A 19,600-nucleotide genomic window follows, 5' to 3' on the forward strand; every position below is an offset into this window, starting at 1 on the left:
GAACAACTCCCACCGAGTGGATCCACGGGCGCCCCAACAGGCAGCTGTAGGGGGGGTTAATGTCAATAATTTGGAAGGCAACTTGACAGGTGTGAGGGCCTATCTATATGGGGAGGTCGATCTCTCCCCTAACCTCTCGGCGGGTGCCGTCGAAGGCACGAACCACCATGGAACTTGGCTTTAGGTGGGAAGCATTGAAAGGTAATTTCTCCAAAGTGCTCTTGGGCATCACGTTTAAACTGGAACCATTATCGATGAGCACCTTGGCTACAACGTGGTCCATACACTTGACCGATACGTGCAAAGCTTTATTATGCCCTCTCCCCTCGGCAGGGATCTCTTCTTCGGCAAAAGCGAGATAGTTGTTGGCGGTAATATTATTAACAAGCCCTCCGAAGCCTTCCACCGAGATATCTTGGGCCACGTGGGCCTCGTTCAAAACCTTTACGAGCAAAGCCCGATGAGGTTCCGAGCTCATGAGTAATTCCAACAGCGAGACCCTGGCCGGGGTTTTGTTGAGCTGCTCAATAACCTTGAACTCGCTCTGCTGAATTATCCGGAGAAACTCGCTGGCTTCCTCTAGTGACACCTCCTTCTTGCCATAACCATCCCTTTTCTCCGGAGGACTTTTCGCTGGAATATCCTCGTTCGGAGTGTGGGGGGTTTTATCATCTTGTTCTTCCACCACTTTTGCCTTCCCCTTGATGTTCGTGGGCTGAATTGGTAGGTCGGGGGGCGCAAATACATGACCGCTGCGGGTCACACTGCTCAGCCCCGTGATATTGGTTACTTTGGCCGACAATGAACTGATGTCGGTGGTTTCTTCTTCCTCTTTGTTCGGAGGTGTGTACTTCCATGGGATTGCGTGGCTATTTTGGTATGGGAAAGGGACAAGCTTAGGTGCCAAAGGGTGTCGGGGTTTTTGCGAAGCTGCACCCTTGGTGAAATATATTACCAAAGGTTTGGGCTTCACAAGACTGCTCTCCTCCGTGGACTGCATGCATATATGCTGCTCTTCTCTTCCCTCACTGCCGACTTCCAGTCGACCTTGATCTATCATCCGCTGTAACAACTCCTCCACTTCCAAACACTTTTCCATGTTATGCAGCTCGCCGGAATGCAGCAAACAAGAATCCTCCTTATGCCCACCATGGGGAATCACACCTCCCTTTTGTAGGGCCTCGAAGATAAACCTCCTAGGGGTTGCCACATCCTTTAAAGGTTTAGACCGACGGGGCCTATCTGACCCAATGGCGTTAACCACCCCCCCTCCATGATTGGCGAGCGGGTTGGTTTTCATGTTGGGCCGATCCTCTTGGAACGTCAGCCATCCAACATCTATCAAATGTTGGACCTTGTATTTAAGGGCCAAGCATTTTTCGATGAAATGCCCCGGGGTATTCCCATGGTACTTGCAAGTTGCGTTAGGATCATACCACTTTGGGAAAGGGGGTTGGAAGACCTTCCCGGGAGTTATTACGGCCAGCTGGTTGGCGATGAGGGATGGCAGAAGGTCTTCATACGTCATTGGGAGTGGGGTGAATTCTTGAATTGGCCTCGGGGGAAAGTTCCTCATTGCGTTGGAATTGCCGGCCGGGCGAGTCATGGTTGGAGTTGGAACTTGGGGGGCCTCCCTCTGAACGGGTGCCTTAGGCTGCATGGGTGCTGAATTAGAGGAATTCCCGGCGTGAGCCGAGAAGCTCGGATGATGCTGAGCATACTGATGCGTACCATGAGATGTCTGCGGGGGTTTAACCCACGCGGGCGCCGAAGTGACGGCGTGGGCATCTCCCTCCTTCCTTTTTGCCCCTGTTGTTCCGACCCTTTTTGCATTTGTAGAGGAAACATAATCGAATTTTCCTCTCTTCAACCCTACTTCAATTCTCTCCCCGGCGAACACTAGGTCCGCGAAGCTGGATGGCATGTAACCTACCAACTTCTCATAGTAGAACACTGGCAAGGTATCTACCATCATAGTGATCATCTCTCTTTCGACCATGGGAGGGGCTACTTGTGCTGCCAGGTCTCTCCACCGCTGTGCGTATTCTTTAAAGGTTTCCCCTTCTTTCTTGAACATATTCTGCAACTGAGTGCGATCGGGAGCCATATCCGAATTATACTGATATTGCCTTAGGAAGGCAGTAATCAGGTCCTTCCAAGTACGGATACGGGAAGCTTCCAGATTAGTGTACCAAACTACCGCGGCTCCGGCCAAGCTATCTTGAAAAAAGTGTATTAATAGCTTCTCATCCTTAGAGTGTGCGCCCATCTTGCGACAGTACATTTTGAGATGGTTCTTGGGACAAGTCGTCCCTTTATACTTGTCGAAGTCCGGTACTTTGAATTTCGGAGGGATAACAACATCGGGTACCAAACAGAGATCCGTCATGTCTGCGAACGGATAGTCACTAAATCCTTCCACGGCCCTCAATCTCTCCTCAAGGAGATTGAGTTTCCTCCTTTCTTCAGTTACCGGGGGCGGTCCTTCCATGGACAAAACTATTGGCTGTGCCGTGAGGTTGGGCTGAGGCAACGTGTTGGGTGCCGGCCCCTCGGGGATCGGGGGATAGAACTCGACATCCCTTCGGGCATAGTCTTGAGGATCTTCGTGGACCTCTTCGGGCTGTTGAGGAGGCTCCCCTTCAAGGATGGGAGAAGAGATATGACCCGCATCATCTTGCATGACTGGTGGCGAGTAATTAGGCGGCAATCCATAAGGGTAAGCCGCTCGGTTGTATCCCAAATGGGGGTTGTTGTTGTGCCCCAGTGTGTTCCTTCCTCGTCCTAGCGTATTTGGGGGAGGATGGTGCACGGTGGCTAGGAGAGTCGGATCTGCTTCGGCAGCCGAACTGACAGCGGCAGCGATGGCCACGTTCTTCTCCATGAGTTGCCTCATTCCTAACATGGCCTCCATCATGGAAGCCATTTGTTCTTTCAGAGCCGACATGTCGGCTTTCATCTATTCATGTGTCTCCTCTTGATCACCCATCGTTCTAGATTTGGATCTGGTGCGATAGGGATGCCTTGTGGCGCGTTTAGTTATGGTGTTCTTCCTAGAAAAACCAAACGTGAGGAGTAGGCAAAAAATTATGAATGCATGTTTAGAGATAAAATGCAGGAGTGATTTGATTCGTATCAACTTTTTGGAGTAGAAACATGGGATAAACTCATTTCATTCAAAAAGGTTATGTCTAGTCAAGATTTGAGTGACAATACAAATTCCCTAGCGGTTCCTAATTATATGGGCCATTAAGTCTATCATATGCTGACAATAGCTGAGAAGTCCATGGATTTCCTCGGGGGCGGAGTAGATGTCCGCCATTGCTTTGGCCTTGGCTAGCAATCGGGGAAGTTCTTGACTCCCGTTCAAGGTAAAAGCAAATCGGTCCATCCATATGGTTGAATCTTGGTGTAACGAGTCGATCACCCTTCCTCTAGCCTCTTTCTCTGCGTACACTTGGGCATACTCATCTGCCACCCTATGCTCGTGGGCTGTGGCTAGGCTTAGTTCTTCTTGATACTTGGTGATGATAGCTAACATGTTGGTCTCTGTCTCGCACAACCGCTGAGACAAACTTCTCTTGGACCTCAAGCAAGCCTTCAATTCATCTTTCAAGATCAAACCGTCTACTCGCAATTGGTCCCTTTCTTCTCTTTGGAGTTTAAGTTTGCTGTTACTGCCCCACAGAGCCCCTCGGAACTTGTTCCGGCCATGTTCTTCCCTACGGGCCCTTTTGGTCTCTTGTTCCAAAGCCTTGGTGGTAGCCATATTTACATCTCTCAGTTCGTCATTCTCCTTTCGGATTTTAAGAGCTGCAGATTTGAACCTTTCTTTGGTTGTTTGAGCTTGCTTGAGTTCTGTCCTAAGGGCCTGCACCTCTTCGTCTTCCTCCGGTGCCTCATCTTCCTCCCTTTTAGTGGTTCTCAAACTTGGGAGCCAATCCAAACCTTGCACGTGGGCCTTCAACCACTCACGGTAGCCACCGATGGGCCCATTGTTACTGCCTCTGAGTTCCTTGTCTTTCTTTTGCAACACCTCCCATGCCTTGCGGACCTTCTAAAGTGTCTCCACATTGGTCTTATTGAAACCTCGTGAAACGACAGGCACGATCTCTTCCTCTAGTGGTGCTCCTCTCATAGGATAGCCAAGTTGTCTTATAGCAAGAACGGGATTGTAGCTGATGCAACCCCTTGTCCCCATCAAGGGAACATTTGGAAATCCTCCGCATGAAATAAGAACTCCGGTTCTTCCTTCCTTCCATCGAGGGAACCAGTTGATAGATGCTCCTTCTTTGCTTGCTAAGAGTTGATCCCAATTCGCCCTTCCTTTCTCTGTGCATGAACAGTGGCTTTCTAACGGGCAAGCATGCCTCACTTCTTGGCGAAAAAGGTGCGAGACTAACCATACATAAAGAGCTGGAGTACAGCAAACAATCCTTGTATTGCTTTTTTCACATCTTCGGTCAAAGGTGTCGTATAGATCGGCTAGTATAGTGACAACCGGGCTTTCCTTGTGGTTATGATAGGCGAGAAAAGCGTCGATCGCTGCCAGGTCCACCAACCCATCCATGTTCGGAAAGAGGACTCCCCCGAAAATCAACAGTGCGAGAATATCTATGAGCAGGACCCACTCGCCTTTATCTGCCAAGATTCTTGCTTTTACCTCCAAACATTTTCTCGGTATTCCGACCACCCCATTTTCGACTTGCTTCCTGTGGTCTAATTCCTGCGTCGAGATTTGGACTATCTTGGAAATTCTAGCTAATGAGGGATAGAACCCTGTGAAGAGGTATGGTTTCCTCCCCCCTAGAGGGCATCTTAGGATCTCTTCAAATTCTTCCACCATGGGTGATAGCTGGAAGTCCCCAAAGGTGAAGCACCTCAACGGCTGATCATAATACTGGGCGAGGGAGGCAATGGCCTCTGTAGAGACATCTACCATGGCTAGGTCCCAGATTTTACCGTAAGCTTTGCGAAAAGCTTGCCGCTGGAGCTGACCCATCAACTGCCCTAACTCCTTTAGATTGGTGATCCCTAGACTCTTGACCTTGACTTGATAGAACCTCTTTTTAAGCGAAGGCATTTGACTTGATCCCATGTTTTACTGAAGTGAACAAAAATCGGCGCGAATCAAAACTCCAACATCTATCATGGGTGGAATGGATGAGTGCATGACACAAATGCAATTTATAAACACGGGAGCCCGGGAAATTGTCTCCTTCTTAGATACAACATCTTGGGGTAGCAAAGTGCCCGACGTATGTATTAAAGAAGGTGACACAGACCGTCCGTTGGTTTTCCAATGTGCGTGATGCATATGCGGAAGGCGCAACACGGGAATGTACAGTATGACTATTCACAAAATATAAGCAAAAGGGTACGTGACATTTATGCATGGCAGTGTGAAAAATGGCACGCAGCGTGTTTGCTTCGTGCCCCTATTCAAGGGACCTATATGGGAGGAAGCTAACAAGGTTTTTTAGTGATAATTCCCAAGGTGGTCATATCTCTCTTGAAGGTCTCTAGAGGTATCATCCCCTTCGAAGAACATATCGTACCAGTAGGGACTACTAGCAACAATACATTTTCAAAGAGGAAAACTCTAGATGAGGGTTCACTGTAATCAAGCAAGTCGGAGACCTAGCATGATCACAGATTCACCTCCACTCCTTATATTCCCATGAACCCGGGTATAGGGCCCTTTTTCAACTCACAGTGTGTGCAAATAGTGTTGGTGTTTGTGTGCATCAAATGAAAAAATATTTACCTCATGCATACATTTTAAAATGTACTAAAAGCAACAAAGAGTTTATATACACAAGAACATAAAACAAATAAAGGGAAACCAACAAAGGAGAAAGTCATGATAAACATCGCACAAGATTAAATGGCCTAACTCTCAAAGAGTAGTCCCCAACGGAGTCACCAACTGTCGCAACCTACCCTTCGGCGGGAGGGCGGCGCGTGACTCGCGGGATGTGTGTTCCAAGAAAGGAATACGCGCGGAGTCGCCACCAACGTTTATTTGATGAAAACGTCGGAAAAACCGGAAAAGACGTGATCTACGAACTTTAAGTGAAAGGTTCGGGAGTTGTATTTACGCGCGGGGAAGGTATTAGCACCCCTCGCGTCCGTCACAAGAGACGACAGCCTTTAATTAAATGTGCAAACATGACTTCAATTTCAGGTTCCCTTTTACGTCTTTATTTCTTTTTGTACTTTTTATACTTTTTATTTTTTTGCAGTCGACGAGGGGGTTTCCCTTGCTCCTACATATTCCTTAATTGCGATAAGGAAATCAGACCTACGTAGTTCTTTGTGAACAAAATGTTTGTTTAAGTTGTTTTTATCCCTTTTTTGCAAGATATGTTTTTGTTGAGTGAAAGGTTATTTAAGGCGTCGGACCATTAAACAAACTTTCGATTCTTTTGAAAAAAAGAGAGAAGACATTAAGGCATTGGACCATTTAATGTTCTCTTTATTTTTGAAAGAGGTAATAAAGCTACATGTTGATTTTAGCCCTTTTGAAATTTACATTTAATCGATAAAAGCAGAAAAGACCATTTCAAGGCTTTGGACCTTTGAAAATGGCCTTTTTTAGGCAACGTCAAAAGTTTGGTTTATGAATTGATTTTAGCCTTAGTTTCACTTTGGTTATTAATCGATTCGATTAAGAAAGAGAAATCCCAAAGGAAAATTTCCGATTGATTCTTTTTGATTTATTTTACTAAAAGATATTCTTGATTATTATATTATTATTTTACCCCTTTTTTGGTTTCCAACGTAGTTACGGCATGACCGAACGGTCGGATTTCATTTTAACAGAAACTAACGGATATTATAATTCAAATGACCGGTGGAAATTTATTTTATTTTTTTATTAGATGAGAAAATGACTTAAGCAAATGACTAAAGCACGTCAAAAGGGGGTACGGAAAGTAAATAAAATGAAAATAAAAAGCACGTAAGAACAAATGGGGACCACCACGGGTACATAGAATGTATTGAAAAGCTCGATTCGGAAACTTACCCGTTGAAGACCGAAGAACGATGACGAACGAACGAAGAACGTCGAAGAACGGCTGAAGATCTTCGTGAAAATCCCCACGGAAACGTTACGGAAACCTTACGGAAGTGCCTCGGCTCGGATTTTTTTCACGGAACCAATTTTTCTCACTAATTTTAAGTGATTCTTGAATTACCAGGAGGGTTGAACGAAATTCTTCTTCATTTATCCCCCTATTTATAGGAAAATGGGGGAGATGCTTGCCACCCAGCTCACCTGGGTGAGCTCAGCTCACCCAAGCGAGCAAGGTGACTTCCTCCAGAAGCAACCGCCTTCTGGAGGAATCTTCTGGAGGGCCCAAGTGGGCCTGGTTGCTATTTGCACCCCCATTTCTGCTAAATACACCCCCTGCCTTTTTTTTGGTGATTCTTTTTTCGTAAAGTTACGAAAACTTACGAATTTTGTAACGATACCTGTTGTCTTTCCGTAATGTTACGGAACCTTGCAGATTACATAATCATCCCCTTTTTGACTTACAGAATGTTACGGAACCCCACGAATTGTGCAACGATGCTTCCTTTTAAGTTCCGGCATGTCACGGAACTTCACGAATTGTGCAACGATGCTTCCTTTTGAGTTCCGGCATGTCACGAAACTTCACAAATTGCCTGACGATGGGTGCCAAGTACCTCAAAATGGTTAAATGAAAGTTGCATGCCACCAAGCAAAGGTCCCCGGACGAAATTAGGGTATGACAATTAGGAATAGTTTTACATACTCTAAGTTATTAATTTTATATGATAGATTAGGAATATTTTAAATTTTGATATGATAGATTAAGTTTAGTTGAAATTTTTTGTAAAATAGATTAGAAATAATTTGAAGTAGCGTAACTTATTAATTTTAGATTAGCTTTAGTTTAAATGTTGTATATGGTAGATTACATTTAATTTAAATATTTAATATCATAGATTAAGAAAAATTGTATGTACTGGAAATTATTAATTTTAAATTAGGTTAGAATGAAATATTTTATATTACGTTAGTTTTAGTTATTATTAGACAAAATATGTTATGTTTAAATTATAATAGTTTTACGTATTTAAAATTATTGATTTTGTATATTAAATTATATTACTCATAATTATTTAAAGTCATTAATTTTGTATATGGTAAATTATTCATAGATTAAGAATAATTTTATGTAGTATAAATTATTAATTTTAAATTAGGTTAGAATTTAATTTTTTATATTACGTTAGTTTTAGATTTTAATTTTTAGTTTTTTATATTACGTTAGTTTATAGTCGAAAATTTAATTATTAATTTTGTATATATATTATTTTAATTTTTAGTCGAAAATATAAATATTATTTTATATATTGAAATTTATATTTGTATGTAATTTAATTTATTTATAGAATATATATGAATTAGGTTATTTGTATAATATATTTTTTTATTGAAATTAAAAATATATAATTTATTATTTATGTAAAATTGTCTTTGGATGTGATTTAATTTATTTTGTATAATACATTTAAATTTCCGTGATTGTATAATACATTTAAATTTCCCTTATTTTAATTAATTTTTTTGTAAATATACTTAATTTGTGTATGTATAATTAATGTATAAATTTTATCGTTAATGAATTGTTTTATATTTTATTTTGTAGGATCAATGACATCTTCGTCGTCATGCTCATCGAGCATACAAACTAGGTCTGGTCCAGTTGATGGTGACGTCTTGTGGATGCAACCCAAGCATGTTTCAGAACATGTTTGGAATGGGGAACCAGATAGAAAATTACACATCAGACGAGCAGTCCCGACATATCAAGATGAAGAACAAATACCAGAGGAAATTGTTCCTCTACTTCGACAATGTGGGTTTTATTGGATCATGAAGACGGGATACCTAAAGATAAATGCGGCCTTAATTAGTGTGTTCATTGAAAGATGGAGGCCCGAAACCCACACGTTTCACCTGAGATGCGGAGAGGCTACCATTACTCTCCAAGATGTGTCAATTTTATTAGGTCTGCGTACTGACGGAGCACCATTAATTGGTTCGACAAATCTTGATTGGGCCGATTTGTGTGAAGAATTATTAGGAGTCAGACCACAGGAAGGCGAAATTGAAAGCAATATGGTCAAATTAAGTTGGCTGGCTCACCATTTTTCTCACATAAATATTGATGAGGGTAACGTTGAACAATTACAAAGGTTTACCCGTGCGTGGATTCTTCGATTCATAGGAGGTGTCCTCTTTGTTAACAAAAGTAGTAGCAGAGTTTCCTTAAGGTACCTACAATTTTTACGTGACTTTGAACAATGCAGCACGTATGCGTGGGGACTTGCCGTGCTTGCGTATTTATATAGAGAGATGTGCAGCGCCACCAATTACAAAGTTAAATCAATCGGAGGTATGTGCATCTTAATCCAAATGTGGGCATGAGAACGATGCACGACTTTAGCTCCAAAGAGGACACCTCCCGTCATAGAAAATAAACCACTTGGACACAGGTTTGTCGTTAAAAAAATTACATTTGAATTGAAAATATTTAATGATGGAACATGTTGAGAATGATGATTTCATTTTTATTGTAGGTGGCTGCGACGTGGAAATCAACATATCGGCAATGATGATCTTAGAGTTTTCCGTCACAAATTGGATCTGATGAAACAACATGAGGTAAGAAGATCGTAATGTTATGGTTAAATTATATTTTAATATGTTATGTTTGACTGAAAATTGACAAGTGTGTTGTTATATGCAGTTTGTCTGGGAGCCATACACACCAACTGTGATGGCAGCGTTGCCTCCAATTTGTGTGGTTGGAAGTGTAGCCTAGTTCGCGGTGGTGCCACTGATTTGTTTCCATGTTGTTGAGTGGCACCATCCCGATAGGGTTTTACGACAATATGGATTGCAACAACCTATTTCCGGGTGTCCTTCGCAATCGCAGAATCTCCATGGCATAACGCTCAAAGGCAAACAAGATAAGAATTGGTTCCACCTGTTGGCCCCAATCATTAGTCAGTGGAACAATGCAGCTCAGTTTAGGGTCGACGTTTATCCTCGACAGGAGGGCCTACTGGGTTTTAACTCGGACTACATGGTGTGGTATAGGCGTAAAACAAAGATGTTTGTCGACCCAAACAATGCAAACACAGCTGCATTGGTATTTATCTGTTTTTCAATGTTTAACTTCTAATTATTTTCTTAAGTGTGAGCATTAATTTGTTGACGCTAATAATTGCAGGGTGAAGTTGTGGAGACTTTACAGTATATGGTGTCACCACAAGGGAGGAACACATGGACAGTTGATGATCTCGTGCCTTACGTGGATAAGTTGGCGATTATATCAGAAGAGCAAGAGAGAGTCACTGAGCCAGTGTCACATGGTTCAGCATCAGAGCGTGAATTCCCAGCACAAGAGTTTCACATTCTTCAGTCAAGTGTTGAAACTCGGGGCTTAGGCAGACGAAGGGAGCCTATTGAAGTGGAGCAATATTCTCAACAAATGATGGAGCGTGGTCATGGAATGTATTACACGCCAGCAACATTTTCCGAATATCCTTCACAGATGTATCAGTATCCTTTTGAAGGTCATCACACTGATACTTCTGCGAGCGAACATTCATTCGGTGGTGTTGCGGAAACACAAGCTCATTTTTCATGGCCCACTATGACTCCTTCGCAGCAGCACGATGCCCCCATGGCAACACCTAACGCCCCATTTGCTCCGCAATGGAATGTACCCGGAGCAATACCTGATATGGGCGACTTATTAGGTGTTGATTTGCGTCAGGAGTTTTCTGTTGAGGCTGAGCAAGCAGAAGCGGGGAGACAACGCGGCAGAAGAAATCCTGATCGTCAAGCGCGAAGATGGGATCGACCATTTGGCACATCCTCACGACATCGCGGACACCATAATGACTGATTTTTATGTCTCTGTGTAAATTTCTTGTTGTATGTAAGACATTTTATTTTGACAATTAATCTATCGCATGTCATTTATTATGTGGCGCATAAAAGTATCATTTATTATCGCATGTCAATTAATCTATCGCATGTCATTTATTATGCCTTACACCTGTCAATAACATAACAAAATTTAAATGACAATTAACAAAAAATGAACATAATATGAACATAAAATACGTACCTACTACACAAGTGGCAATTAAATCTGAATCAAGTTTCTCGTGATCTTGTGTCATGGTCATATTCAGACATGTGTGTGGTCCACCCCATTGTGTGACTTTCCACGTATCTGTTTTTTTAGATAAAATTGCCCTCATATAGAAAGGGCAAGGACACTCTGCATTTTTATTCAAGCAACAAACCACATACTTGTTCGATTTTCTTTCAACAACTTTGAAACTTTGATGCACCTTCATAACATATTGTTTGACTGCATTTTTGACCGCATCTTTACTATCAAATTCCATGCCAACATATAATTCTTGGCCAACATTAAAGGTCGACGACATCTCCAAACCGCAAATGTCCTCCTCATCAGGATAACTCCAGTTGATATTGTTATAATGTAAAGCATCATTCCAAAATGGATTTTCAATTCGTTGTGCACCTAACAATTCCAAATAAAAAATCAAATCATACTTATTTAGCATTAAATAGAATTGTCATCAAATAATAAATGTATTGTCTAATTTTTTTATACAACAAATTATACCTTTTGCTGGGTGAACAATTCTTACTGGTTGAGGAATGTCGGTGACTTCATCGTTTGTTTCAGATATACCGTCAACACTGTCATCTTCGTCTACAGACTCTTCAACGTATGAGTTAGACACAAGATAATCATCATCGTCTTCATCAATATGTAAATTGCTCATATTTGTTGCCGGTTGTGTCTCATCATTAGATAAATAATTTCCACATGATGTAAGTGAATTTGCAGAATGAAACATTGAACCACCAGCGACATCCTTTTCTATGTACAATTCTAGAACTGACATTTGGTCTTGTTGTTTAAAACTTTCCAACATCGTTTCAATATCTTCGTCATCACAAATTTGCAAGGCAATATATTTTCCTGACACTAAAAATCTACAGCTGATAGCAGAAATAATTTCATTATTTTGTAACTTTACCTTATCTCCAATTTTTTTCTTCAAAGCATTGAAACTAATTCCACGTTTAATCTGAATCGCTTTTTTACTTCCTTCAAATATTATACCATCATTATCTTCATATACCCTTCCATTGAAATACAACATTGTTATAACCGAATTCATCCTGTACCTACAAAAAAAATATTTTAACACGTCAAATAAATTACAAAATGGGTATCACAAAAACTCATTACTGGAACTTCAAAATAAAACTTTATTTAATAAAAAAAATAGTTTCAGATCAATTTCAAATCAATTTCACATTCACACACTTTAAAAAAATTAACGATTTCAATGTAGTAATTTTAAACTAATCAACATGCAATTAAAATTATTAACTTTAAATAAATTTCACATCAACACACTTAAATAACACAAACAATTTTATAAAACTTTAAATCCAAACTAATAAAGTGTAATCCCAAAAGATCTCTTTATTGGAACTTTACATTCAATTTCTCTTTTAAAAAATTTTAATTAACTTCAAATTAATTTCATGAGACACACTTAAAAAAAATGAACAATTTCAAGATAGTCATTTTTAACACAAAATTAAATAATTCATGAACGAAGTTAGTATTATAAAAAATTACTCTTAACATTAATAGCTTTAAAATGGAAAAAGGTAATTACAAAATTACTACAAATATAATAAAATATTTAACACTTTCAAGTTGAACGCTTATAAATTTTTAACACACCAAAAACCAACCTAATCTAATTAAAAAAATACTACAACTTCATCTTAAAAAAAATTCATACTCAAAATACTTACTTTAAATAAATATAATCTCATTTTTTTTTATTCAAAGTTCAAACATTCATCAATTTTTAACACACTAATAAATTATCAACACCAACCTAATCTAATTAAAAAATTATTACAAATTTCATATTCAAAATATTTTTATTTTCACTCAAAATATTATCTTCAAATTAATATTGTTACACAATTTTTCTTTTATTTTTGACATTTAAACACACATTTAAACAAGCCTATCAAATATAAAAGTTAATTTAATTTTAAAATAAATAAATACTTTATATGAAAAATAAGTTACAACCTAACAAAATAACTTTTAAAAAATATTTCATACCACACAATTTTTTTCACAGCTAAAGCCACGAAAACAAAACAAAGACAAGCTCAAAGGCATGGGCAATTGCAAAAGAATGAAGCTCTGAAGCAGTTGCAAGAAAAGGGAAATGAAGTAGATGAAGCAGGTGCAACAAAAGGGGGAAATTATAGGGTATTTAAAGACCCTAAATCGCCAAAGGATCTGGCGTTTTCAGGTGACCTCGCCAACACTAATGGCGCTTTCACTTTCTGCAAAAAGCTGCTGCTACAGGCTAGGGGTAAAGCGCTGGTTTGACCAGCGACTCCACCCTGCATGGCCAAAGCGCCATTGCAGGTGGCGATACCAGTGCTGTCGCCATTGGCAGAGGCGACACAGCCACGTGTCGCGTGCCTGAGTGAGGCGCTTTGCATGAAATTTCCAAGCAGACTTACGTAAAAAACAGCACCCCTATGGAAATTGTTTAGAAACAGCTCTACTCTGGGAAATAGTTTCTAAAAGAAACCTAAAGTGAGAAATTTGCCACATCTCTTTGTCGTTCAACTTGTTGTGGTCATGCCTAACATGTGTAAGATCTTCTACAACTTTTGCTTTGGTCTTGATTATGTCTCCCATAACTGTGAGATCAACAACATTAAAAGATTTTTCTTTTTCTTTATCTTTTTGTTGTTTTTGCCTCCATTGGATGCTCCATGGTAGGTGATGTTGGCTCATAACTTGAAGGTGTGTCCATATTAGAAAAAGATGAATAATCTCTAGAAGCATAAACCTTTATTTTTTACTGGATCTTCAAATTGTGTCAACCATTTCGGTTCCTTCCTCACGATAAGTCATATAGTTTATAATTTGAAACTTGTCTTTATATCTTGCAAATAAATTGCATGTGCATCTCGCATGATGTCAATCTTGGAGCTACCACTCTTATTTCTTTGACATACTTGTTTGTAGCACATTGAAATATTTTTATAGATTCGATGGACCTTTTGCCATCAATGTTTTAGTCATGATGTATATTTTGGCTACCAATGTTGCTCATGACAATTATTGTAATTTTCCGTAATTCTTGACCAAGAAGTTTCCTTTTTTGTTTACCCCCACAATTGTGTTCTTTAGAACATTTAGCCATGAGTCGACAAGACATTCATCTTTCTTTAAGGAGAAGCATGATCTTTGTTGTGTTTCAGATGTTTCCTCTTTTTCTCCTCCTCTTTCATTGACCTCAATATTTTTCAATTCAACTTGGGTGAAAAATGGTGGAGTTTGGGATTTTGACACGAAGTTAGATGGTGTGCCATATTCTCTTTCATTATGTTACCCATTACTAGTACCTATTGAAGACTCTTGATCCATGTAATGGTTAATTGTTGGTGATTGGTACATAAAAAATTGATATGGATGAAATGGGAGTGTAAGATATTGAAAATCTACCATATTTGAATTTGGATTATTTTGTGGTTTTGGTAAATTTGAGAAATTTTACAAATTGGAATTTGTGGGAACTTGAGAATTTAGCATGAAATTAAACCACAAATTCATGTTGCAAGAATTTTGGTTTGGATTCATTGAATGAAAACAAATTAAAGTAGAAGTTGTGAATTTTTTGAGAATGAAATGAGACAAATTTCAGAGGTTTTGGTTGTGTAAAAAAAATTATATTGTACTCTATTTATATTTTTCTAAAATTCTAACGACTAAAAATTTCTCCAACTACTAGAATTTTATGCTTTTATCACATGTACACATTATAATAACAATTTTTTGTTTTTTCTTTAATTTTTTATTGGTAAACATCATTGCTTTATGTAGCAACAATTGCCTCCAAAGCAATATTTTGTACGTTGTTGCAGTGAGAGTTGATATGCAAGCAGGATGCTTCCTTTGAGAAGTTGCTTCCTCGTTTTACTCATGCGGATGCTTTAAAGAAGTATCATTTGTTTGGTGAAGCACGGGTACTTTAGCTTATTAAATTAAAGAAAAAAAGTTATTATCATATTTTGATTTATTGAGTTAATTTTTTTTATCAAATTTCTCAACTTAATTGTATTGTATACGTTGGAACTTAAATTTTAATTACGCAACTTTTATTATTTTAATCAATGTCTTCTATATGGTGCTATTTGCGTGAGGTTAGTTATTTTCATAATTTTAAATAAAATATAATTTAATTATTTTTTTTATCTTTTATTGTGAAAAAAAAAATATTTTACATAATAAAAGTCTACAAATTTCTTAATTTTTAAGGTTTAAATAATTTATAAATAATATAATTATGAATTAATAAAATGTAATGATGTAAGTTTTTTTAGACCCATTGGAAGCACTCAAAGAGAGTTGCTCTATTATAGAGATTCAATAATTAGAGGTACTTATGTTAGAAAGAGTAAAAATAAGTGATGTGTACAAGCAGGTCCCATTGGACACAACTAAAGAAGGTTGCTCCCTTATGGATGTTCTTAGCAATCACACAAAGCACCAAACATTTGTTTATGAAATCAATCAGTGTCCCCTTCCCAAACATGCCATACTTACTTCTTTTTCCCCTAGACTAGTAAAAGAAATATATCATGTCGAAGATGAATAACAACATAAAACTCACGAATAAGACATTTGATAAAATAAAATACTGTAGTATCTAAAACCAAACTTCACAATGCAAAACACATGAATAATCGAACATAATATAACACATTTTAATAAAGCAAATTAGGAAAGCAAAGAACTTATCCATACCAAATGTTGTTGAGCTCTGAAACAAAGTAAATGAAAATTCAAAACCAAACTTCATAGTGCATAACACACGAATAACCAACCATATGGATTTTGTATTTGCCAATTAAAATTTGGAAACAAATAACTTACCTACACCTAGCGATTCTAAGTTCTGAAAAAAAAAATGAAATCCTTTTAAAATATATTATGCAAAGGAGAACATGAAAATACCAAAGGAAAGATAAATGAAACTTACCCACACAACCACACAACAGTGTTGTGAGTTGAGTAAAATAGAACATGAAAATAACAAAGAAGAAATGAAAGTTAGAACCTTTATATGAAAATAACATGAAGCCAACGTGCTTCTAAGAGCTAAAAAAGACAAATGGAAAAAACATACCCACAAAAGATGGTTCCAATTATTGAAATAAAGAACATGCAAATGCTTTAGATATATAATATGGAAAGGAGGGCAACGAAACTTGCCCACAACAAAGTCTACCGTGTTGTGGAAAAGAGAAGATGAAAATGGAAAAAATGAGAAGATGAGAATGGAGAAAGAATCCAAATGAAAGTTACCACACCAGAGTCTTCTCATATGTGCATCAAGGAAAAATGGGAGAAAAATGTAAAGACACCAAGAGAAAGTAGAAACAAGGATTGAAATTGAAAATTTGAAAATGAAGTTGTGTTTTATTTTACATGGTCGATATGGTATAGCAGAGGGCTTCATTGCAGAGAAGCAGGGTGGTAGAACCATATGTGTGGCTTTTAGTAGAATATAATAATATACTATTAATATAATGATGTTAGAAGTGAAGGGACTTTTTTTCAAGGAGAAAAGCCAAGACATTGAAAATAAGATTGACACATGTATCATCTTGGACTTTACTTTATTAAGAGTAATGAATTTGAATTACTCTAGTGCAACTATAACCATTTTAGTATATGAGAACAACAATTTAAAAGCAAGAAAGTAGAGACATGAAGATATCAATAAATTTATGTTTCAAATTAAAGTAAATAAAAACCACTAGTTTTGAAAAAGGAGGATCATTAGCAATACACATATTAGGAGAAAGAAACTTATGTAGATAACATACATAATTTTACTCATCTAGAACTGACAAATTCATTAAGGATGCTAAAAGGCAGTGGATTGACCATAAAATCTTATTCAATAAGTGTAACACTTTATAGGCTAGTTCTCATGTTGGATAATAAGGGCCAAATAAGGATTAGGACAACCAACCACTCATCTTACATTGACTTGCATAATTTTATTTTATCAGCCAATAAAGGATTTCATTCAAATAAAATTAGTATAAGATGTACCCATCTAGTAATAACAGAGCCACACAAGCCAACCCTATAGTTTCTAGTGTTGAAGCATCTAAGCATAAATGAATTCTACACTTTACAAATTCAAAACCCAGGCGAAACAAAAGAAAAACTTCATGCCTGTTCAATAACAAATTAACAACCCAATGAACATAATATACCATTTGAACCCACCTTTCCTCATATTTAGCTTGTTTCCTTATAATATACACAAAATGGTTGTTCTACATAAATATACTTGAACCTCATCGTTGCAATGGTCATGTTACAAAAAAGGACAGTTGAACACCAATGCAAAAGCTTTAAATAACCAAATATATTCACACAAATATTCATTTGTAATCTACACACAATGAAGAATCAAGGGGGTGTAACACCCCTAGTTATGATTGTAATTTTTCTTAATTTATTTTTAAAATTATGGAATAAAAGAATTAACTTAAGAAAAATTGTTCAACGTTTTTTTTAGAAAATCATGATTGGGAATAACTTTGTTTCCTTTAAAACGACATTACTTGAAATATTTTTAAAACGATAAGCCATATTTAAATAATTCTTGTTATACGTAACATATGGCATCCATCAACATTATGAATTTCAATAAGAAATGATTTAATTTATAAAATAATTTATTTCCATTAAACCCATACAAAACAATAAAATCTCATTTGTACATTCTCGATAATACCTTGTTAAACAATTACATTATGCAATTATAATACATGTTTACATTCCTAAAATTAGGTACTTAATACATCTGAGTCACATACAAAAGAATGTTAACATCATAAGATTAAAGCCTAATATACCCTTTTACGCATAAGAAAAGACTGAGACTCGGAGCATTGGCTCAAAGAAAACCAACTCTTGTATACTCACTTCAAACTTTCATGGAATCCTCATCGGATCCTTCTTCTTCTCGAATAAGTATAACCACCTCCTTAGTGCTCGTCACAGTTTTTCCATCCAATCCTCGTCAATGACGTCAAGTCATTCATCCTTCTCTAAAAAACAAAGGGTGTATGGAGTGAGTCACCCATCTCCTCTAAAACTACAAACAAACGACCTTACGGTCTCAAATATACATTCTAACCACTGCAAGGTGGTCCTCTCATGGTCTCACTCGCAATCCTCTTCATGTTTCCAACTAATTCTTAATTTATCACATCATGGGCCCGTTGCCACTGGAACTTTCATAACTTAGTGGTCTTACACATTTTAAGTTGGATGACAATTGAGATTACACCATCGTCATGGTACAATGACAAACTCTTACCAACCTTGTGGATACATGACCACAAACTCAACACCACACCCCAAAGGAACAATAAGCCAACAAGCATACCTCGGATATCAATCTGCAGTCATCCACCACTTTTAAGGGTGGAATCCTCAACGACGTTCCCCATCGAGATTGTCTTTTGTAGGTCTGTGTGGGCTCCTGCCAATGGTACCGGACGACAGTCAACTAAACACATGAGCTCATCAACACACCATACAAAGATCAACATTTCCACCACTATCTTATGGGATCAATCCATTGTTATCCCGTCTTTTCCAAACATAACACACAACAAAAACGGAGCTCCCCACACAACCTCTCCAAAGCTTGCCTCTATAGCTAGCCATCACAAGAAGATCATATTTTTCAATTGACGTGTTATCCACATCACATTCTACACGGTCTCACCATGAATAAAAAGGGAAATGGTTATTTCTTCTCCTTCCATACTCACAAACAAACATGATTTTACAAGCATCAAACTCAACTTATGAAAACATGTGCATCATGCACCACAACAGCACATCACAATCCACAACAATGCCTTGAAGCATTCTCACCTATTCCACGAATTGGATTCATGCCCCACCCCATGTTTTATTGCATGTTATGTTATCCTTCCTTTTCTCAATATTATGCGGAGTTTATCATGACTCATATTCTCCAATCAAGGGTCCTAAGGTTTACTTTAAGTCCAATCCTTACAAATGTACTCCAATGTGCAAAGGTAGCTAAGATTTACTATGTCCAGCTATTTATTAGGTTCACACTCCTATAAAGTCTTTATTCATTGTTTGTCACAATGAATCTTAATTATCACTAGAATTAAATTTTATTTTCTACAAATTCACTCATTAATGGATTGAGTTCATTTGCCCCACCTCAAGGATCCTATAATCCTTAATTACACCAAACAACACCACACCAATATACAAGCACACACCCAATCAAGGTTTACAACACACATTTTCCCGAGGAACACAATTTTTCCCAATTCCCAATTCAATCAATATCAATTTAGTAGAAGCAATTTAAA

At 37.9% G+C, this 19,600-nt stretch overlaps 1 protein-coding gene and 1 long non-coding RNA gene across 2 annotated transcripts; both read left to right on the forward strand.

Annotated features, from left to right (window-relative positions):
- Nucleotides 1–9,438: 9,438 nt before the first annotated feature.
- LOC114400057 lies at nucleotides 9,439–9,852 on the forward strand. Its single transcript, XR_003663893.1, has 3 exons — nucleotides 9,439–9,534; nucleotides 9,619–9,703; nucleotides 9,789–9,852. It is a non-coding gene; the product is annotated as an uncharacterized LOC114400057 (long non-coding RNA).
- A 686-nt stretch (nucleotides 9,853–10,538) lies between these two features.
- Nucleotides 10,539–13,526, forward strand: LOC114398734. The gene is made up of 2 exons (XM_028360897.1): nucleotides 10,539–10,887; nucleotides 13,270–13,526. The coding sequence occupies exons 1-2, from the start codon at nucleotides 10,539–10,541 to the stop codon at nucleotides 13,524–13,526; spliced, it is 606 nt and encodes a 201-aa protein (XP_028216698.1).
- The last annotated feature ends 6,074 nt before the right edge of the window (nucleotides 13,527–19,600 follow it).

Source organism: Glycine soja, chromosome 19 (assembly GCF_004193775.1).
Source record: "Glycine soja cultivar W05 chromosome 19, ASM419377v2, whole genome shotgun sequence".
Lineage (NCBI taxonomy): Eukaryota > Viridiplantae > Streptophyta > Magnoliopsida > Fabales > Fabaceae > Glycine > Glycine soja.

Bases quoted from the DNA above. Each gene is read 5' to 3' on its own strand.
- LOC114398734 (XM_028360897.1), top strand. From the start codon at position 10,539: ATGGAGCGTGGTCATGGAATGTATTACACGCCAGCAACATTTTCCGAA. The intron at 10,888-13,269 runs GTCAAGCGCGAA...TTTTTTTCACAG, and splicing joins CGGCAGAAGAAATCCTGATC to CTAAAGCCACGAAAACAAAA.